Source organism: Podarcis raffonei, chromosome 10, assembly GCF_027172205.1.
Source record: "Podarcis raffonei isolate rPodRaf1 chromosome 10, rPodRaf1.pri, whole genome shotgun sequence".
NCBI lineage: Eukaryota > Metazoa > Chordata > Lepidosauria > Squamata > Lacertidae > Podarcis > Podarcis raffonei.
In genome coordinates this window covers 58,330,630-58,353,180 of record NC_070611.1, presented here as the reverse complement: position 1 = coordinate 58,353,180, position 22,551 = coordinate 58,330,630, and the positions used below count along the sequence as shown (strand labels likewise).

The window sequence follows — 22,551 nt, the reverse complement described above, 5'->3', positions numbered from 1 at the left end:
ACTGCCAACTCTGCCCACTCACTCAGCACGGACAGCTGCTCTGCTCTGCAGATGGAAACTAAGAAGCCCCAGGGACTCGTTATTGGAACGAGACATTGTACTACTGGCAGGTACTTCCATCTTTGTGAATGTACCTGAACCTGCTGGCTTACTGTCCAAGCACAACAGTGCCAAAAGGAAGCGGCAAACCATCACCTGGTGCTTCCAACTCAGATGGCAGCTTTCAGGAGAACCTGCACATTTGGGTTTCACACCATACTAAACTTTATGCAGCTCTGCAAAGAAAAATGCAAGGAACTGTTTCAATTTAGAATATGGCACCTGATAGGATCAAATTCTAAGAATGAAGGGAAATCCAAAGCATCCAAGTTTCTGCTGTGATGGCCATTCTATAGCAAATCTGTAGTGGAATGGTGTGAAAGAGTTGTTTTTACTTGTCCAAAATGGTTATTCAGGAAGCAGCAACCTAAATGCAAGAGTTTAAGAGTGTTGAGAACCCCACATGTGCTATGTAACAAGCACCATGATCACTGAGATAGGACACGGTCTCCAATGTATAGAAGCCAATGAGCCCATTGCATTGCTCAAGACTGTACACAAGAAGTGCATCTGGGAAAGCCTGAAATACAATTCAAGTCCACTGAAAAGGCCTTCCTATTTCAACACAAGGAGTGAAGGTACAACTTGATGAAAAACAGCTTAGGAAACACCAATTAGACCAGTAGAAGATAGCACATTAATTCCACCCAGCTGGCTCCTGGGACTGTCAAAATAATGGAATCGAAGCTTTAAAAGAAGTCAAAGAGGGAACCAAGAGTTCCCACTGCACAAGACTCAAATCTAAAAACTCTGATAATGCATTCCCACTGCTCAAGAACTTGCTGTCAGAAGCAAAGTCATAGGTTCTGGCAACTTAACTGGACCCTTGATTCTTTGGGATAAAATTGGCCTCCCTGAATCCAAGCCAGATTAGACAAGAATTCAAAACATTATAATTGGTTAGAGCAACTGAGCAAGGTGCCACTGCATTGTGAAATACAAACAAGCGGATAAAACTAGCCAAGGTGGTGAAAGACGCAGCAGTTCCCCCCCCCCCAAAAAAACTACTAAATAAGATGGGAGTGGTGCTCATCCACATGCAGGGAAGAGGAAGGAGGAAGAATCCTGCCCAGGTGAGAGGAAGGAATGCGGAGTTAATAGTAATAAGATCGTAACTGTGTTACATGCAAAGGAAACTATACTTGTGATGCAACAAGATTCAGCCATGTAGTGTGAGAGAAACTGGAACACAAACACACATCTAAGTAAAAAAAATGAGCAACCTGAAGAATAGTAGAGGGAACAGGCAACACAGATTTTTATAAAGTGGTGGTGGTGGTAAGAATCTTGATACATGGTACCAATAAAATATCAGTGCATTCTCCTGACTACAATTTCATGCAGGGAGCAGCACATATCCATCAGCCCCTTCCTGATGGCCAGAAAACACAGCTCTTGTTGGTAAGTGTAGTGCCCAGACTCTGCCCTGCTTGCATCTCTAAGTAATTGGGGGTGGGGAGAGAGTTTCAACCCAGAAGTGATAGATGGGGTCTGTTAATGTTTGGCTTTTTACTTTACAAGCTGTTGAAAATGCACCAGATTGTCTCAGGAACCCTCTAAAACAAAAATATAAGAGGGAATGTCATATTAAATGTGAGCTGTATTGAAAATATTCTTGTGTCTGGTTTATTATGAAGCCAGTTCTGGAGACACTTCATCTACTGAACCAGCCATCAAGAAGAGTCTGACGAGCACTTAGGTCAGTGACCATGGGGAAAAAACCTCCCTCCAATCTTGCTCAGTCACAGCAAACGTTACAGAAACTTATTTCGGCTCTTCATACAACGAAACAAATGCAGAGGCTTAACTGGCCCTGTGAGTCACATCACTGCACACGCCGCTGCCCCTTCCCCACCTTAACGCTGCCAATTTGCTTCACTCCCATTTACTGACTCTTCATCGATGATGACACTTTCTCCTGGACATCTGGGTCCTTGCCCTTCCTCTTAGTAAGATATGGAAACTCCTTTTGAAATTGGATCAGTGCTTAGGGCAAACCCCTTCCGCTATGATCACTGTACACAAAGCCCATGAACGAGGGAGATTTTGCCTTCTGACCCAAAATGTTGCAAATTACTTGTGCTAATGCACACTTTGGCATCATTCCTCGTCAGCAAGGAGGACACAGGTGACTGATAGTCAAAACATGCCATTCCAGCAAGGAACTGCCGTCGTGAGGTGGCCAGGCCTGTTGCAGTGTTAGTGCAGAAACAAGTTAGAAAGGGACACAGAGACAGATGCTGTGCTCAAGACAGATTCAGGGAGGTTAAGCTTCAGAGATCAGAGGAAAACTTAAACACAGCAGCTTGGCAATCAGAGTTCAGAAGTAACCAAAATGCAATAATTACTACAGAGCTGGTTGCAAGGGCAGACTTTTTTCACCATCTTCCCTGAAGCACAAAGAGAAAGCATTTTGTTAGGGAGAAACAGTGAGAAACATTTAGTGTCAAGCAAACAGCACAAATAGCCTGGTTATAAAGAGGGGAGAATACAACAGGACCCTGTCCTTTGGTGACACTGCTTTTGATTCTTTCAGGACTTTTCTAGCAAGACATGCAGTGGCAACTGGAGGAGCTGCAACAAAATTCACATTTAGTTTATGCACCTGTATCTCTCACATGTATTAAGATTGTGGCCTAATCATTTCATCCAATATTAAGTAGGTTTTGGTGAGTTAGACTGAGTGAGTCTCAGACAACAGTTCAGGTACTCTTACTGATTGGAGGAAACAAAGTTTCAGTCCAGTTCAACTGAAAGTCAACCAAATCTTGAACTGAACACTGGACTAAATCTTTAATTTATGCCCAGCTGATCAGATTTCTCCTTCTGACTGAAAAAGGAATGGCATAAAAACTTCCTGCAGTTTTGAGAGTACATTATAATGGTTCGATTCTGACATTCTCTGATTCCCTATTTCCTAGAACATCAGTGCCACCAGAGGTAGGGACATACCTGTTGAATCTCTTCCACTTCTCCAGCTATCAAGAAACCCACCCGTTATTTGCCCTGTCTTCTAACTTCTAACAGAAACCTTTTCCCACCATCCCAGAATCTGTGATAGGATGTCGGGTCAAAATCCAGTAAAACAAGAAACCTGTAAACAAACTGAGCATCAAGCCAAGCCGTGCTTCCACAAGTGCTGCCTTGTTTTACAGGACAGCTGCAATAAACTGAGGGATGCAGCTGAGGGTATTGCACATAGGCCATTACTTCCAGAGACCAAAGTAGCATTTTCTGTCTCCCCATCATGGATCTTACTTCACAAAGGTACCTCCCGTTCAACAGCCACATTAAAACTAGAGCAAGTGTGCAGCAAGATTAGCCGTATCTTTGCTATTTATTAATTATCCACTACAATAATAAAGGATGACTACTCCGTGATCTCTTATTAATCTTTTATTGCAATTCAATATTTTCTGGGAGAAGCTAGTTCTTAGTCCTGGCTTTATCACTATTTTTTGCAGATCCTTTCAGATCTGCCTTATACTGTCCACATTGAGATTTCCAGTTAAGAAGCCTGAGATGGGGAGAAGAGCTGCATGTTGTTCTGCAAGAGTTTTTATGATGGGTGCTGGCCAGCCACCCTATAGATCCGTATGGATTGAAAGGCAGGATATAAATACTTTAAATAATAACAAATATGCACTCCAGTTGCCCCAAGCAACTAAAAACCAAGGACGATGAGGCTAAAGCAGTGCTGCAACTTCAAATCCTAAAAAGGTGTTTCTTTTAACTTCTCTTAAATCAAATATTATCATCTTATGATTTTCATTGTAGCTGTCCTTGTGCAAGGCTGTCTTGGAATCTGCTGCTTGGCTCATTAGGTACAGGCACAGAAAAATCCCTGGCGTGGCTGAGCTGCTGCTCAGTGTACATGGACAGATGCTCTTCAAAAATAGGATCCCAAGATCCTGCTGGTTTTTTTAAGTCTGGGAAGAATACAATTTGCACACCCAGGAAAATAGTATTCTATCTGCAGCATAAGCACACAATTCAATAGACACATGTTGTTGGCATCTGTCTGTCTTGAGAGACAATGGAGTGTGCCTCCAGGGGTGAAGTCAAACTGCTGGAGAATCACAGCACAACCGACCCATCCATTTCCACCTATTTCCATGGCCCTGCCTAGTTCAGTAGAGGTTGGAGACAGACCCAATCAAATGTATGTAGAACAGCTATTTTTAGAGCTCAATTCCTTTGGCTACAATTTTAATCTGTTTATTAGGTCTATATTATCTGTTAAGTGCCTTATAGTCCTTTAAACGCCATTAATTTCAGAAGTGCAATACACAGCTCCAGCAAAGCAGGCTGAACATGTTTTTATACTCTGCAAGGACAGTGTGCCAAGCAACACATGAGATGCTGCACAAGAAATATTTACGCTGGAAGCATCTTAATCCCAATTATTAAGGGATTACATTTCCCTTCCAAAGCACAGGAAGAGGGAAGGAATACCCTTTCTCAAACATTGGCCCTTCCCATTCAATAATACATTCCCACAAGTCACTCTTCTATCTAAAACTGATGAAGCATGAAGTAGGTTTTGCATGTCTAAACCTGAATAAGGCACCCATATGCTAAGCTGATCATATCGCTATGCAGCTCATGAGCTAATACAAATAATCCCTTCCCAGGTTCCTATTTTAGTCAAGAGACAGGGACCTTAAACATTTTCCTCTGCTAAGAATTGAGCTGGTGGGGTGAAGTGGCAAAAAAAGCTAGCAATTCCCTCCAACAGGAGTAACAACAAGGTACAATGCCCATAGCTCCAAAAGTAGATACTAGTCACACTGCTTCCTGGGCTGTTGTCTTGATTTCAAGTCCTTTGGTGGAAAAGCAGGAGACATCTGCCATGGATGCTTTAGCTAAGATTCCTGCACTGCAAGGGGTTGAGCTAGATGACCCTTGGGAACCTTTCCAACTCTACAGTTCTATGAAATGTTCCATCATGAGCACCAATTCAACAATAGACACAGCCCTCAACCCTGAATTGCTGCTATGCATGTTGAAGCAGTGTGACAGTCACTGCCACATACACATTCAGCCCAAACAAATAAACAGCTGGCCGTGCCTCTTCAGAGTTATGCAAACTGGCCCAGGTCTGCACAGAACCCCAGCTGAACCACTAGGAAAGGTTCCATCATGGCCTTCCCTGCAGTTACTACAGGGAAGACTATAAACTGAGGAAAGGAGTTTGCTACCCAAAGCATCATTAAAACTTGAAAAACATAGGCCACTATCATCGTAGTCTTTTGGCTGAGCAGCACAATAATTTTTTTAAGACAGCTTTCTGGAGGATATACTTAAGAGCAACTCAGCCAAGCCCTGGGGTTGGAGAGACACAAGAAGGCAGATGTGAATGGACAGCATGTGACAACAGATCCAAGTAGCAGAAAACAAAAAGACGAGGAAGGAGTAAAGGTGTTACACACAAAGAGCCAAGCAGGGCGTACTCAGAAATCGGGTCCTCCTGCCAACAGGCTTGAATGTCACCCGCTCAGATGCACAGTTAAACTTCACACACCCTGTGATAAAACAAAAATAAAAGAGGGGAAGAACAAGGAGAAGAGAAGAGAGACAGAACACAACTACAAGATGTTAGAAAACTCTTTAAGCTGGTGGTGAAATGCACTAGAGAAAAGAACCTCACCGGTAGAGGAGCATTTGCAAGACACAAGGAGCCAGGACTCTTCTGTCCCCCACCCCCACTCTCAAAATCATGTTTGTTTCCTCAACTGGAACAGAGCTATCCTCCAATAGTTAATCCAGCAGGAACAGGGTTGCATGCCACAAGTGATATAAAACAGCCAATGCACACATTGACATAATACATGGCACAACTTGAAAGACACATGAGGTACAGGTTAGTAGGGCTCATATGGTTAAAAAGGAATGAGCAGAAGCTCCCTTCTCATTAGGAAGGTGACTTAGAAGAAGCAGTAGCATATTCTATTCTTTTATTGATATACCCACCTCCTTGTCTTGAAGCAACATACTGCCACTCCACCCACACCATTAATGTGTGTGTCAGAAATGAGTATGTTATGCATGCAAACTGCAAATTCAAATATGGTCTCTCAGGGACCATGATAAACTTCTAACTTGTGCAAGTAAAGTTGACAAGCTCCCAATTTATCCAGGGAGACATTTTGCACTATCTGCCTCAAGCTTTTCCCCTCCATCATCTCTCCTTGATGTGGAAGGTGCAAAAACATACAGGGCAACCTTCACTGTCATATCCTTAATTTTACTTGCCGAAGTGTCCCAGGCCTCACAGCTTCATCCTATGAAGGAGATAATCTGAAATGTAGCAGGATATTTAATCCCCCACCTCAGCCCCCAGTCACGTTTCTCTCCATGCTGCTAATCTACAACATTTACCTTGGCCTGGCGCAGAAATGGCACCATCACTAGTAAAGGCAGAGTAGAGGTTCTCACTAGAAGGAGATGGTTTCAGAGGCTGTAACAGATGGTTCTGTCCTGTTTCTTGGACAGTGCCAGGAGGGTGGAGGGTCTGCTGTTGGGGCAAGACCGAAGGTGCACTCTGAGCAGACAGATTGCCTAGGGAGAGAGGGAAGCAAATCAGGACACTGGCAACATGATGGGTACTTAAGTTTTCCCATCCCAAATGCACAGTGTTCATATTTCACTTCTTAAGGATGACCTCTGCTGGCACATAAAAGGGAACTCTAGATCAGGGGTAGGGAGTTGGATCCAGCTGGGGGGGCCTAGTTGTGGGTTACCCCAACTCCAGTGGCCCACTTTAACTGGTGGGTGCCTGCTTTCTGCAGAGACCAGCTGTGCTACCAGGAAACATGGTAGCAAATACAATCCAGTGGGCTTGAAGTTGCCACTCATCAGTTGACAGGCAGTAACTTTTTTTGCTGCTTTTTGCAGGGATAAGCTGCACTACACTACAACAGAGACAATTCCTGCAGAAAAAAAGGGCTTTAAACTACCATATATCAGCCAATAGAACTTCCCATGCATGACAGCAAATCTCCCTTGCCAATGGACAACTGGGAATGCAGTTTATGGCTCTACCTGCCCCTCACCTGACATCACATCTGATTATGTTGTGTGTGCGGTAGGTCAGCATGGCATGGAGGGAAATGGCCTTGTAGGCCAAACGGGGGGCTATGCAAGGCCTGATTAGGCCTGTGGGCCAGAGGTTCCCTACCCCTGCTTTAGTTATTAAACTAGGCTGAAACCAGCAACAGCTAATGGGAGAAATGAACACAGGCCAAAAAATGGAATGCTTTCACAGGACTGCTACACTGCTGCTTGTGGCTAACAATCGAAAGAATACTCTGTCAACAAGGGCAATACACACAAATTAAGACTCAGCATCCACCTGTTTCTACTGGGTACGGTAACAGAGGACTAATTAGTTATATTTACATTCCATATCTTAAAATTAAAATCTACAAGGCAGTAAACAATAAACACCTTAACTGCATGTCTTCACTGCACATACCCCACAGAAATATGCTCCAGGAAGCCTTGCTTTACCCAATACAATCCCTCAGCACTTCTTGAGTTTTTATCTAAAGTCTAAAACGCACAGTGAAAAGGCTATGGAATACAACTTTGGTGCTTACATTTTGCGTAACACTTGAGTGGTGTTGTGGATAAAGACAGCTGAACGTGAGCTGAGGAGACCTGGGTTTCTGGGGGTGGGGAACCTCTGACCTGCAGGCATATCTTGGTCCAACAGGGCCCCCAATTTGTCCAGGCAGGCTATTTCTTCAAAATCACACCCACCCGCCAATCAGCTGTTGCCACACTGATGGGCAGGGAGGCACCAGATGATTGTTGGGGGCATGGGGTTGCCTTCTGTGTTAGCTGCACAAACCAGTTCTCCACAGGGAACTGCAGAAGAATTTAACTTTCTGCTCATCCGCTGATGGAGAGGGGAGTTAAATCCTGCTGAGATCCCTGCAGAGAGCAGAATTGGAAGTCTCCACTCATCTGCTGAGGAGTGGAGACTTCAGTCCTGCTGCATGCTGCTTCAAAGCACAGTGCAGGGCTGTTGGAAAGCCCTTTTACAAAGAGCCTCAAGCTGCTACTTAAAGCTCCAGTTTTCCCAGGTTTAAAGAGCAGCACTGGGCTGTTTGCAAAACACTTTCCAACAGCCCTGCAGTGTCCTTTGCAGGGCTTCAAAGTGCAATGTCACATGGCATCATAGTGACGTCAGGTGATTGAGAGGTAGGCACCCCGCACACCTGTCAAATTTGGCTCACCAGGCGTGGGGAAATAAGGATTTGGCTGGCCAAGCACAAAAATATCCCCACCCCTGGTTCAAGTTGCCAGTGAGACATACAGCTCACTATGAAACAGAAAGCCAGCCACCTGCTTTCAGCTTAATCTACATTACAAAAGGAAGAGAGAGGCAACGATCATGTGCACTATTCTGAGCTCCTTGAAGGAAGTGGGATAAAGATCAGTGGCAGTTGGAAGGAGAATTTGCAGCAGGAGAGTTCATGGTAGCCAGTCGAGCCCATATTAAGCAGCCCATATTAAACAAAAAGTCACAAGACACTACACAAAGCCAACTTACCCAACCCATGGCCATTTCTAAAGTGTCTTACCCAAAATTTGAGGGCTCTTGTTACCCTGGGAGCTGCTGCGGCTGGACCTGCTGCCTTTTCCTTTAGTGGGTCTTCTTCGCCTGCCTGACAGAGGAGCAGCAGGAGGGATGATTACTGCTGGAGGTACCTTGCCCAGTTTCGTGTAAAGCAGTTCAATCTCCATCTTTTGGCGACTTTGAAGCTCTTGGATCTCTTTAAGGTGCCTAAATGAACAGGAAAGGAAATATGTGTCACTTTTCATACCACTAAATCATCCCAATAATGGATGGACAAGAAGTGAACCCAGATTAGAAGCTATTTATCTAGGCATTATCCTATACAACTAGGGCTGCACGCAGTATGATAGTGGATTACCACCCTCTCAGAGGAGTGCTCCAAACAGCATGCAAAAGTGCAGGGCAGTTCAGGACAGGCTAGTGAAGGGGGAGAAGCAAGTAGTTTCAGGAGGAAAAGGGGAGAGAAAAAATCCACCCCAGCATTCTCCTGTTGTACTAAGGATTTTATAGCTATATAAAGGGGGTGGGGAGGAGAGGAAAGTGGGAAAAGTGGACATTTACTGTAAAACACATGGACCATTGGTAGTTAAATTCTCTTCCCCTGCCCTTCATTTTCTCCCCCTGCCAACTGCCTACTCCTGGAGTTCACTGATCCTAGATGAGCCTGGTTCCTTTGGATCAGAAATGGGGAACCTTGGACCACCATGTGTTTCAAGAACGTTAAGGTTTGGCCTATATATTAATATATGGACAGATGGTTGATACTTTACTTCATTGTGTTGATTTATTTTCTTGTGCTTCATTATGTTTTGATCACTGCAACCTCCCCTGAGTCTGGTTTTTTTTAAAGAAATAAATAGATAATACACTAAGCTCATCAGCCCAGGTCAGCATGGCCAGTTGACAGGGATGATAGGAACTGGAGTACAAGAACATCTGGAAGGTCACAAGATCCCCACCCCTGGCTTCAGATCCATTTTTCTCTCTTGGCTCAACTGTATCCAGTATCCTGGAAACCCAGAGGTTCTTCCCAGGCAGTTTTGGAACTGTTTCTCTAATTCTTTTATGAACGCCGAGGCCTGGTGCCTCCCCACAATGCAGCATCACCTGGGATTCATCACTCTCCTGTCACGCTGATGTGGTCCATATCCAGGGACATGAGCACACGACAAGCAGAGTTCAAAACAGAAGCTCAGCCTTGAGGAGTAACATCTAAGCCTAATTTATTGCAAATTAAACCAAACGTAACAGAACAAAGAAAACATGGCTCCTCTCTGTCTGTCTTCCTCGGAGAGAGAGTTGCAAAAGCAAAAGCTATACAGAGCGGAAACAGCGTATCTCAATTTCCTCTCACGAGACTCTAACAATCAGTGCTGGAATGTAAACAGACATGTGACATGTAACAATCCCACACACACATCTGCAGCACAGGAGGAATGAAATTCTCAACACTGAATCACCTGAATCTCCAATTAGCTAAAGCAAGAAAGCCAGAAGCATGGGAGCTCTGTACTTTAGTCCACTCATAAAATACTAAAGAGCTAGACATCTAGTCCGCTCATGCATTTTTAGCACCTAAGACTGAACAGTGTCCCAGACATCTCCAGTTCAAATCTTGCCTCTGCTGTGAACTCTAAGAGAAGCCCCTATTTTCTCAACCTCTGCTGCCTATCCATTAATAAGGAGATGTTAATTGCAAGGAGGCACTCATTCCACTAGAAAAACAGGGGACGAATATTGTAGACCTCACTATACAAATTCCCTGCAAGTGTTGACTGCAGATAACTGTTTTTAGTCCCCCTACACGGGATAAAACTTTCAATCAAGTATTGCTTCTACTCATTATGTCCTCTTAAAAAAGTCAGTGGGGGGCAAGAGGACTTACTTCTCTCGCAATTGGCGCAGCTCACACTTCAAGTCTTCATCTTCTATGTCCGACTCATTATCACTGCTCATGTAGGAAGAGTTGAATGAGTTGCTAAGGCTCTGAACTGGAAGACTGATCTTTGACCCAGGTGGATGGAGAGAGTCTGGACTCCTTGAGCCATCATCTTGCTCCTTAGCTGCACCACTCAGGAAGGCAGCTTCCAGCTCAGACGATGGCCCATTCAGGTGCAGAGAATGCCTTCTCGCGATAAGCCCTGGTTTAGGAGTTTTGATGGGAGAAGAAACGTGCTCAGAGTTTACAGCCAGAGGGACTATTGCAGGAACCTCTCTCTCCACACAGGTCACCTCATCTTGAGTTTTAGACACAGAAAACCGGCCCACTTGGTCTGTTGCTGTCGTCGTCACCTGGAAACGCCCAACCTTGGTTGGCTGCAAATTGGCTGTGGAAGTGTGTGAAAAAACTCCATCCGCCACATCTGCAGAGGTAACAGCAATGGCTTCGGCTATCCCACTGGAGGTTGGCTTCACCAGAGTACTCTCAGGGCTGCTGCTGCTAGACAAAGATGAGGAATCTGAGCTGCTTGTGTCGAAGTGCCTGGGCTTACTTCCACTCTCTTTCTGCTCATCCACAGCTACTGACACCTAGAGACAATAGAGACATACAGTATTATAGCCAGAGCACCTTTACAGAGTGGCACTTTGCACAGTGTAAGAGGATAGGTTCCTGCCTTGAGCAGCTTTGTCTGAAATTTGACACAGGGGATGCAGAACAAAAAGGAAAAGAAAGTGGAAGCAGGGTTAAACAGAAAAATATGTGGATCTGCTTCACATGTACAGGCTTAGTTACAGTTACAGTAAGGCACAGGAACTAAGGGTTGTTTGTGCCAAGGCTTTACATAAAAAGTCAGAACAATTTTAAACAGTTCTCCCTCCAAAAGGAGCCAACCACTGCATTAGATCATTTTCTGATAAAAACTGGTGCTGACACCAAATACCACAGTCACAAGATGAAAGGAGAAAATGGATAATGAGACAAGATGGGCATCTTTTGAAGAATGCTAGTAATGCTTAAAGGGCAAGAGTGTTGTTGAGATGCTGATGGGCCAGAGCAGCCATAACAGTTGTACAATATTGTTCTAGTCTCAGCTCCCTGTCTATAAAATAAGAACCATAAAAGTCACACAGTTTCTAGGGTAGACACAACAAAATGCTGTAAAATACCTGAAAACGACCCATCTTAAGAACTGCAACTCCTGAGGTGGTAGTTGTGGAACAGCTTCCTGCATCCTGAGAATCTGAAATGGGGAAAAGTGGGAAGAGGATTTGCAATTCAATTTTTTGCCCACTGTGTTTGTGAACAAAATTCTCTGAGAAAAGTCAATCAAAAATGTGTTCCTCTAATTAGATCAAAGGAAGCTGTTACAAAACTGCTTTAACAGTTTCAGTTAAGTCATCTTACTTTTTTCTAGTTAACCAGGGGTAGGTGGGGGCTTTGTTTTGGGAACACGCAGTATTCACCTTCTACAAAAAGGCATGTGGTACCTCATTTGAACATTTCCTTAACAAAAACTGATTATTTTCATATTGGCTTTGACAACACATGACAGGATTCTACTCGCAGAAATTTTGCTTGTCTACCCAAGAGAAACCTAAAGGAATTACTAATATATTCTCATTAGGCCCTATTGGAAGAGAAGAGCAAGCAATTCTTACAAGAGAAAATAACTTTAGTGTAAAACTAAAGTTGCAATGGGAAAACAATGACCTATTTCCTAAGGCTGTGCATGTCCCCCCCAAAAACCTGGGCTGATGTGGGAAACACCAGGCCCAGATCTAGCCCCAAATCAACTGGGGGAGTGGAGAGGAAAGGAGCAAACTCTGCATCTCCTCCTACCTCATCCCAGGGCAGGATTTAATTCTGCTGGGAGCTGCTCCACCAGAGCTTTTCCCACAGGGAGCACACTGGCAGAGCAGGGCCCGAAAGTCAGCGGGACTGAAACCTCCTGTTCATGAGTGGGGAAAGAGACACAGCGCTCACTTCCCTCACCATCTGAGAGGTGCTGCACAAGCAGAGGCTGGCAAGGAAGATGCAGTGTGTTCCACTTGAAAGGCCTCAAGGGACAGCTGGGTGGCAGCAAGGAATGGCACAGGTGGGAGAAGCCTGAACAACCAAGACCCGGCAGCGTCCATGGGATGTGCTTGGTGCTTGCTTAAAGGGTAAGATAGGCAGGAAGGGAACTTGTTGAGGCTGATGATGGGAGCAATGAGTAGTGTGGATGGAGGCGGCAGAAGCCGGCCGCGCAGTAGGCACTTTCTTTATAGGGTCTTGTATGGCAATGCAAATCCCTGTTCGGTTTCAGCAGAAGGAGCTGCTGGTGTGCTGGAGGAAATCAGGTAAGATTACAACAGCAAGAGAGACTTGCAAAATGAATACTGTTTTAGATGCTTACCAGAGAATTCAATCCTTCAGGGGTCAGCTTCCCCAGCACATTCCCTGCGGGGAGTTTGCTGGAGAAACAGACTCCCTGCCTCTCCTGCATCCCAACAAATGCCCCACTCCCTAACAGCCCCAGATTGTTCCAGGCAGCCCAACCTGGCTCAGTCTGGCGCTGCCTCTAACCAACTTGGGATTCCCCTCCTCCCTAACTGGCCCAATTCAGTTCAGGCTTCAGCCAAATCTGGTGCACAGCCTGAATATTTACAATGCCTGAGTGACCACAGTACAATCAAATCATTGTTAAAGAGCAAAAGGGAATGTGCTACCCATAAAAGCTACTGGGAAAAGAATGAACCCTACAGATCCTTTTAGTCACTGCTTAAGAGCAATCGTACTTTCACCCTGTGTCAAACTATCCACATAATCACTTGGGTGTTTTTTAATTATTATTCATTTGTTTTGAGGTAGAGTTCCAAAAGCCAATATTTTTGAGATTATAATCCTTTTGCACAGGATTCATGAACAAACCTCTAGTATAACAAACAGCAGACACCAAGTGTTCTTGTTCAGACATTGTTCATTCCAAAAGGTTCTTACCAGTATTTGTAGGCTGTTCTGGTGCAGATGCCATTCCAGTAACCGTTGTAGAAGCCACTGATGGCAGAGGCTATGAAAAACACAAACAAACAAAATAAAGTTCACCAGAATATTCTAATTTCCTTTTCTTTTTAAAAAAATTCAGGGCACTAATTTGCCCGTAGTTATTCATGGGATCACATCAATTCTCTTAAGCTTCAGATACCAAAGCAAAGCACTGACGAGTATCCACTGTAGCAAGCCAAGGCCTCTCCTTAAGCAGCCTTCCCAAATCCAGTATTAGCATATGCAAGGCCATCCTGTTTCAAATGATTCTGCACACACCACAGCATCTTAAAGTTGGGGAGGGGAAACCCTGAAAAAACAGCTTTGCTGTTGCTAATAACAGTCGTACCTTGGTTCTCGAACGCCTTGGTACACGTACGTTTTGGCTCCCAAACACCGAAAACCCAGAAGTGTTCTGGTTTTTTAATGCTTTTTGGAAGCTGAACATCCGACGCAGCTTCCACTTGAGTGCAGGAAGCTCCTGCAGTCAACGTGAAGCCACACCTTGTTTTTTGAATGGTTTCGGGAGTCAAATGGACTCCCTGAATGGATTAAGTTCGAGAACCAAGGTTCCACTGTACAGGCCTTATATTTCATATAACACAATTTGTTTTCCATACAACTCCATTGCCTGTTTTCATAGTTGGAGAAAATGCTAGTTCTCACTGAGATGGTAAAGTTGTGTCTGGGCTGCAGGTGGAGGTTCACATGACTGAATACTATTTCACACGCAAAAAACTTCAACACAGAAAACTTTTTAGGAGGGAAAAAATGTGTCTTATAGTGCGAAAAATACGGTATATATAAAGAGTAGAGAATGGTGTATGTAATTATGAGGAGCATAGCATGATGTAGGGCCTGCACATACACGGAGGAATACATAGACCTCTACATGTATAAATGGAGTCTAAAATAAGGTATGTGGTGCCTATTTTATACTGAAGGGGTAGTAAACATGATTGATTTGAGTAAAATCTGGAGGGCAACTCTCACCAGACCCAGCCAGCATGGCCAACAGCCGGGGTTGATGCAAGTTGTAGCCAACAATATCTGGAGGGTAGCGCATTGACCACTCTTGCTTTTCCATTTAAAAAAAGAACACAAGAATCAGGTTCAACCACAATTAAAATACTACAAAACAAACTGTATGGAAACAGGCAATAAACCAATGACACCTTTGTTCTAAGCCAATAATCTATTTTGTCCCTGGTGCCTCCACTCATCATAGCTGCAAAAGACGACTGCCTCTCCCAATCTCTAAGCAAAAAATCCTGCTTCCCTCGTTAGCCACATAAATACTTGTACTCCAGAGCTTGTGGTGGGCCAAATGAAACCAACTGCTTCCTGCTCACCCCTCCAGCTCCTGGAAATGAACCTTGCAAGTTGTAAGCCCTTGGTAAACATGTCCCTTCTGCCCTAGGCTTCCATCACACAGAAGCAGTGCAGACGCAGATGGGCATATTGAACTTTTTGGTCACTAGTTCAGTAAAACTTACACCGGCAGGAGCTGATGTTGTTGGAACATTTTCTGGACTCAAGGCTCTTCTCAACTGGGCATCCAAGTCCTCCAGAGGTTGCTGGGACTGCAGGAAGTAGGAACAGTTAGCTGTTGCCCCTTTAAACCTTGCTATACGTGTAACATCTAAACTATTTTGAATTCTACAACAGAATTCTGAAGTGACATCAGAAATTCAATGATTAAGCAGAAGACCACAATATTATCATCTTTTAATCATAGAACATTCATGATGTGACTTTACTTCACCATAATGTCATTTACAACAACATACAATGCAGCAGTCAAGCTTCTCGGAAGCTAATCAATTTCATGTTTTTAAAGAAACCTAGTGAAGAGTCCAGAACTCCTGTGTTTGTGTATTCCACAGCCCACAGCCCTCAGTCACTTAAGACACAGACACAAAGCCTCCTTCAGAATAATCCTGTGTGGGCACCTTGGAAACTATTTTATTGGGATAAATGTTTATAGCCAACAGCCTACTTTAGGTGTATAAAGTGAACTGAGAATGGACTGCTGCTTACATGATATATATACCCAGAGTTGAGGTGCACTAAACTTTCAGAGAACAGTTATTTCCAGTTTTCAACAGCTATATGGCAGGAAATAAGAGGAAAAATAAATGGGCACATTGTATGGTATTCAATTATGCTTTATTCAGAGTAGAACATTGAAATTAATGGACCTAAATTAGTCATGTTCATTAATTTCAATTGGTCTACTCTGAGTATAGCTTAGTTGAATTCCACCCTTAATACAAGCATCCTTGAGCCAGTCAGGTGACTGTTGAGATGTCAGATTCCCATAATACTCTGGGCTACATTTTTCTACCCATCCAACATTTAACACACTGTCATTTACAAAGTTTCCAAAAGAATCACTCCTTACTGCTCAGAAGATGTCTGTTGAAAGCAAACAAGCTACATGATGTTATTATATGACCAATGCAAAAGTCAACTACAGTCAAATCCGTTCAATCCATGTCTTGGCACCTCAATATAAACCTCCATATAAACCAGTCCTTAGCCTTCATAGGCAAACACAGTTGTTTTATCTACCCAATAATCTAGGAATCAAAGGAACCAGCTCATGTGCATTCATTAAATTTCATCCTTTACATTTCATCCTCTGTTTCAGACCTTGGAGAACATCTCCATGGATTCATTTTGTTTCCCCAAGGTACTAAAATGTAAGAATCTGGCTCTAATCATACATGACTCTGTATTGATGACTCCATACCTCAATCAATTTATGACGGAAGTAGAATATCTGCTATTAGGCATGCAATGCCACATAATATCAGACTAATATTTTTGAGATGTTTCTTTCCATCATGTTTGTAGGACAAAGCCTAGAAATTGCTCTCCAGATAGGTATGAAACCCATTACAGGCCATTGTGGAAGCGAGACATTACACTTACCCAAAGTGTGCCTCATCTTACGTTTCCTACAACATCTTAAGCATGGTTAAAGGTAAAGAGACCCCTGACCATTAGGTCCAGTCGTGACCGACTCTGGGGTTGCGGCGCTCATATCACTTTAATTGGCCAAGGGAGCCGGCGTACAGCTTCCGGGTCATGTGGCCAGCATGACTAAGCTGCTTCTGGCGAACCAGAGCAGCGCACGGAAACGCTGTTTACCTTCCCGCTGGAGCGGTACCTATTTATCTACTTGCACTTTGACGTGCTTTCGAACTGCTAGGTTGGCAGGAGCAGGGACCAAGCAACGGGAGATCACCCCGTCATGGGGATTCGAACTGCCGACCTTCTGATCAGCAAGTCCTAGGCTCTGTGGTTTAACCCACAGCGCCACCCGTAAGCATGGTTAGCATTGTGTTATAAAGGAATAGTATGAAAACAGAAAGAGAGGCCTAAGTAAAAGTATAAAAATATACCTTTAATTGCTATAATTTATTCAGGAGTTTGTTTACATATCCAGCCATGAAAATATCATAGCAGCATTGACTGATGAGGTGGCTAAGGTTAGTTTAGAACAGGCATCCTCAAACTCGGCCCTCCAGCTGTTTTGGGTCTACAGTGCTGACCCCAAGAAAGTACAAGTAGCTTTAAACTAGTGCTCATGAAGTTCAGCAGCTTTTATTTCTTTGTGGGGCTTGCACACTGGGGCACAGCAATCTTCAAAGGAAAAAAGGAGTATCAAATGAAGAAACCATTTCAATTTTTATAAAAGAAAAGGTTACTCGGTGTAAAAAAAAGTGTAGAAAGAAATAACATGCAATAGAGTTTAATTTAAACATGCTCTTTGAAAAGGGAAAAAAAGAGAAGCAGATATAGCACCTGAGTTAGTGTAGGTCCTGGAAAGGGTGGCAGCTGCTCACTGGCTGGAGTGCCAGCTGGAAGTTCAGAACCTACCAGTGGCCCCTATGAATAGATGGTAAAATTCAAGTTCAGTCACAGAAGAAAAAGATTGTAACATCATATAGAAAAAAGAAAATTCGCTGTAGAAGCTTTAATACTGAAGGAGTACTATTAACAAAATAGAAACAAATTTTGAGACAATGTGCTTTGACTCAACCACCACAAGTAGCATGTTATCCCTGAAGATGGGGATACGCTAAAACATGGTCCAGCACTTGGACGCTTTGCCACCTTTTTCTGACTTCCCATTTCTATAGTGTTGCCCCTTCTCTGCTCACTCCCTGGCAACTGCTTGTCTCTCACTAACACCTGGTACAGATTTCCTACCCTCCTACCTGCTACTGGATTGATAGTGGGATCTGGGTTATTTGACTGTAAACATAAAGTGCAGCGAAAGCTATTAGAGGGAACACAACCAACCCCCGTATTTAAGGGCAGTTTAAACAAGGCAATACACAGCCAAGTTTTCACAGAATCATAGAGCTATTAAACTGAATGAACGTGACTAAGGGTGCAACTAATTTCAACAGGTCTACTCTGAGTAAAACTTAGCTGAATACCACCCAGACCAGGTAAAGGCTCTCAAAGGTCAATGCCAGAGTTGCCTTTTATACTCATTTCATACATGGACCATTTTTCTACTCATGTTACCTTCCTATATGAAAACTACTCTACACAGAAGTTTGTAAACTCGTGTGGCAGTTGTTTTGTTTTGTAACACGTAATACTGTACCTAGTTTTCCAGCAGACTAATTGCGGTCCCTGCACAAAATAATGTCGTATGTGATATAGCCCCAAGTGGAGGAAAATACTTTTAGCAGTCTTCTCCAAACAATTCTTAAGATAACACTGTTATCTCAGATACTGATTCATGAGACATAGTTAGGCACAGCAAACATTACAGAAATCCACAGTGCCTAGTATTACAATCTTATGGCATTCATGCTTAGAAACCTATTACCATTCTACAACAAAGCATCTGTTGTAGCCATTTTGATAGAAACTACTGAATGTGTATTATTGTTTACACACCATGCTATACTGAGAGGAAAAAACCTCTCTTCCCATGCAAGTAGTTTGCAATATGGCATGTCTCAAGCCATCCTTTGATGCACAAGTACATTCAGAAGGTCTGGCTAGCTAAAGTAAGTATTTGTGGATTACGGTTACTGTAATTATTTGCAAGGCTGATCAACCAAAAGTGTAAAAAGGAGCTAAAAATGGACTGATGGTGCATGTTTGGGTTTAGTTGAATTCATGTAAACTAGCAGTCTACTGGGTGTTTTATTAAAAGAAGGTTGAACATGCAAAATGCAAGAAAAACTCAGCTAAGTTACCAAAAAGTTGTTAGATAAAAGGCAGTAGAATGAAGCACATCAGTCTCATAGCAAAGTTAGACAGAACATTCCAACGACTTCCGTATGTAATAATAGAAATGAAAGTTTAAAAGGTAAGATGCGGGATCTCTGAACACTCTCTCAACTCCCTCTTAAAAACACATAGCTGTACAAATTTCAGCCTGGAATAATCACTGTGTACAGTACTTTTTGGCAACATGAATGAACTGAAAGTCAGTGCTATCTACTCTGACACTGGACAGTTTTAGGAAACAATTGACTCTACACAATCTGAAAGAAATTTCTGTGAACACCACAAATCTTTTCCAACTGTAGTTTCCCCTGTAGAATTTATATCGATGACACAACCCATGTTTATCATAGGACTACAGTTAATATGGCAAGTGTGCCATCAGACTACAAAACCTACTACATACTTTGGCACTTAACATCTTCTCTATTTACTGAATGTACATGTCACAAAACAGGTCTCATATGCCCACCCAAAAACAGCTAACAATGTGTGTACATGCACGCTCCACATGCATGTTTCTTGTTACATCTTAATAAATTGATGCTCAGCCGCAAACTGCAACAATTGTCTCAATGTTGGTCAGACGTTTGCCTTGCATTTGAAGAAGTTGCCATGGCTATTGGCCACCCAGAATGTGAATTGAAATGAAAACAGCCCATGGTGCTAGTGATACATTATTTCTTCCCTGTTTTGTACACAATGAGGTCATGGCAAGCACCAATACTTAAGAGGTATGCAAACAAATGTGGGGAAGAACAGCTGAATTAAAGCACTAAATGCACAGAACTGACCATGGAAGGAGTAACTAAATGTTCCAGGTCAGTCTTAGAAGGCTCCTAGCTTAGGATATTTTAAAAAGCATTCATAAAACCACTGGATTCCTTACCGGTGCCCTGCTAAGAGGTGGCTTTGAAGGAGGTGTCCCTGATTTGGCTGTTGCTGATGCTGTACTGCATGTTGTAGTAGTAACACAAGTGACTGGAGTGCCTGCTTGCCCAGGTGTGGCTACTGGAGTCGCAATAGGTAAGCCTGTTGGACCAAGAATCAAACTGGCTGGTGGTATACTGGTACTTGCAACAGGTGCTGCAGGTTTTGTGGGCGCAACAGCAGTGGTTGGCAAGCCAGGCATAACTGTAGTCTCCACCACCAGTGATGTCTCCAGGGATACCGATGGGTGAGCTGCTCCGACACCGCCATGCTCACTGAAAAGGGACCGGAGTTTTTCTTCCAAAGTCTTTATGTCATCTATGCCGGGTGCTTTGGGTTGACTGTCAACATCCCCTTCCAGGCAGTGAGTATGAGGTTGATTGGCTAATGGAGCTGGTTGAGGCTGAGTATGTATTAAAGTCTGCTGGACTGCAGGGACATTCGTTACTGGTTGTGCCAATGGCAGAATGCCAGGTAATACTGGGGTAGAGACAGCGCCTGCTGCCGCACCTAAGCTAGATGAGGTAACTGTGGGTGGGATGGGTAGTGGCTGTGAGATGGAGCTAGTTATGCTTGATGCTACTGCAGAAGGTATAGGTACAGAAACAGGCGCTGGCAGTCCACCTCCGCTGACTTGCTGTGGTTTTTCCGGTGACTGTTCGGCTTTTGACCTTGGCTGCAGCACACTAACTACCACCATTTCAGCTAGGCTGGGTACAGAGCCGCTGGTGTTCAACTGAGAAGACTGCGAAACCACGCTCTGTGCCGAAGACACAGGGACCGATGTTTGAGAATCGGCCGTGGCAGCACTGCCAGCACCAACCTGCTGAGATGTCGCAGTTGGTGCCACAACTCCTGATATTGTAATGCTAGGCCTTGTCGTTCCGGCTTGTGGCAATGTTAAAGAAGCAGGGGTGCTAACACTAGGAACAATTTCCCCAACAGCAGAAGCCGCCTGGGATGCAGTTGTGGACAAAGAAGAAGGTGCACTGACGCTGGAAGGCACTCCGCTAATTGACTGTGACTGCAACCCTGGTGGTGGAGAGCTGGAGCCTGGCAATTCTTCACCCGACGGAAGCCCTGCTGTCACTTTTTCTGTTGACTGAGTTGCTGGTAAAGAAACACCGGTGGTGGAAGGAACCGAGGCAGAAGGAGCAGGCACTGATGTTGGTGGCAGCCCCCCATTCATGCTTGAACTTAGGCATGGAAAAGGTGGCACAGCCTGGTTAAAAACTGGGGGAGCTGTGCTTGGTCCTTCCGTCGTTTGAGCGTGCTTGAGCTCAGAGAAAGCTTGTTGCAGACTGAGTGAAGATGCAGAGTGAGAGAGATTCATTCCAGGGCCATGAGATGGAGAAGCAGCAACTGCAAGGAAGAGAGGCAAAGTCAGCTTCTCTGCAGAAACTTACTGGGTGGTAGTTAACGAAGTTTTACTCAGAGTAGCCCCACTGAAATCAATGGGCCTAACTTCGATTTCTGAAAGATATCAAAGGCCATAAGTACTTTCTATAGCAAAAGATTTTTGCACTGACTGCGTCTTCATTTTCTACCTAAAGGAAACTTGGGGGAAGGAGGAACACTGTGGCACAATTAGTTATTTTTCTGATTCCCCTGCTCCCACAGGTTTCAGCAACGGTGAACCACCACAAATTCAAGTCACTGAGGCTTATAAAGTACTGGAAACAAGCATATATATGCAAGATAGCTTATGGATGCAAGAGGCAGCTAGATACCCCTTTATGACTAGGAATCCTAATTTTCTATTTCTAACTATAACTTTCACAGTACTGCACACTCAAATAGATGACAACAGTTTATGCCATGCTAATAAAGAAAGAAGGTAGGTTTACTTTCATTTTACCTATATATTTTTACCACAAAGATGGGGAAACTGCAGCCCTTCAGGTGCAGCTGATCTACAACTCCCATCATCCTTGGCTCTGTTAGCTGGGGCTGATGGGAGTTGGTGTCTAACAACAGCTGGAAGGCCAATCGTTCCCTTTCTTTGATTTACAATATTTACAAGCCACCCTACAATAAAGTTCTCAATGCAGCTCACAATAAACAATAAAACCATTCAAAATTCCAACATAAAAATTACAAAAGAGTCAGATGAAATAAAAACATGTTAAAGCTACAGCAAATTAAACCGCCTGGATTTTTTTATTTTTTAAAAAATGCATTTGCCTGGAGCTGACACCAGGCAAGGACATTCTCTCCCCCATAACCACCAGCTGCAGTTCATTTGGCTGGAGACACTGAGAAGGGCCTCTGAAGATGAACCCAACACACAGGTAGGTACACATGGAGAGAGACATGCCTTTAGAAACAAATAATAAATTCATTATTGATACAAGCCCTGTAAAACTGTTTCCTTGAAATCCACACATTCTGTTAGTGGTAAGAGCAGGCTGTGTTGGGAATGGTGATTAACTCACCTATATCAAGCAGCTCACTTTCTGATGGGATAGAAGTGAAAAATCTCTGTTCTCGTAACCTACTTTCGGGTACAGGGCTGACAATAAACCGTCTTCCAGCAGAATGGACAACCTGCGTCAATGAGTTAGGAGGAACACCTAAAGTAACAGAGAAAAATGTAGGATTACAGTTGTGCAATTTCCTACTGAGCTATGTACAATCTACCACAGTCCTGAATCATGCCATGACTGTCTTATTCTACACCTAGAATACAAACCAGCAATAGAAGATT

General features: G+C 43.6%; 1 protein-coding gene across 21 annotated transcripts in view; it reads right to left on the bottom strand.

Annotated features, from left to right (window-relative positions):
- WNK1 (WNK lysine deficient protein kinase 1) overlaps window positions 1-22,551 on the bottom strand; it is a 108,341-nt gene that overhangs the window by 3,493 nt on the left and 82,297 nt on the right. For 7 of the 21 annotated variants that reach the window (XM_053407112.1, XM_053407120.1, XM_053407124.1 and 4 more), the window contains 11 exons: window positions 22,280-22,417; window positions 19,804-21,206; window positions 17,466-17,549; window positions 15,149-15,235; window positions 13,608-13,677; window positions 11,795-11,868; window positions 10,572-11,215; window positions 8,691-8,893; window positions 6,481-6,660; window positions 5,532-5,624; window positions 2,448-2,489 (listed from right to left, as the gene is read on the bottom strand). In XM_053407112.1, coding sequence (XP_053263087.1) covers window positions 2,448-2,489; window positions 5,532-5,624; window positions 6,481-6,660; window positions 8,691-8,893; window positions 10,572-11,215; window positions 11,795-11,868; window positions 13,608-13,677; window positions 15,149-15,235; window positions 17,466-17,549; window positions 19,804-21,206; window positions 22,280-22,417 — 3,018 coding nt within the window. Of the gene's footprint in view, window positions 1-2,447; window positions 2,490-5,531; window positions 5,625-5,753; window positions 6,384-6,480; window positions 6,661-8,690; window positions 8,894-10,571; window positions 11,216-11,794; window positions 11,869-13,607; window positions 13,678-15,148; window positions 15,236-17,465; window positions 17,550-19,803; window positions 21,207-22,279; window positions 22,418-22,551 lie in introns of those variants that run through there. The other 14 variants (XM_053407118.1, XM_053407130.1, XM_053407131.1 and 11 more) reach the window with 8 other exon arrangements.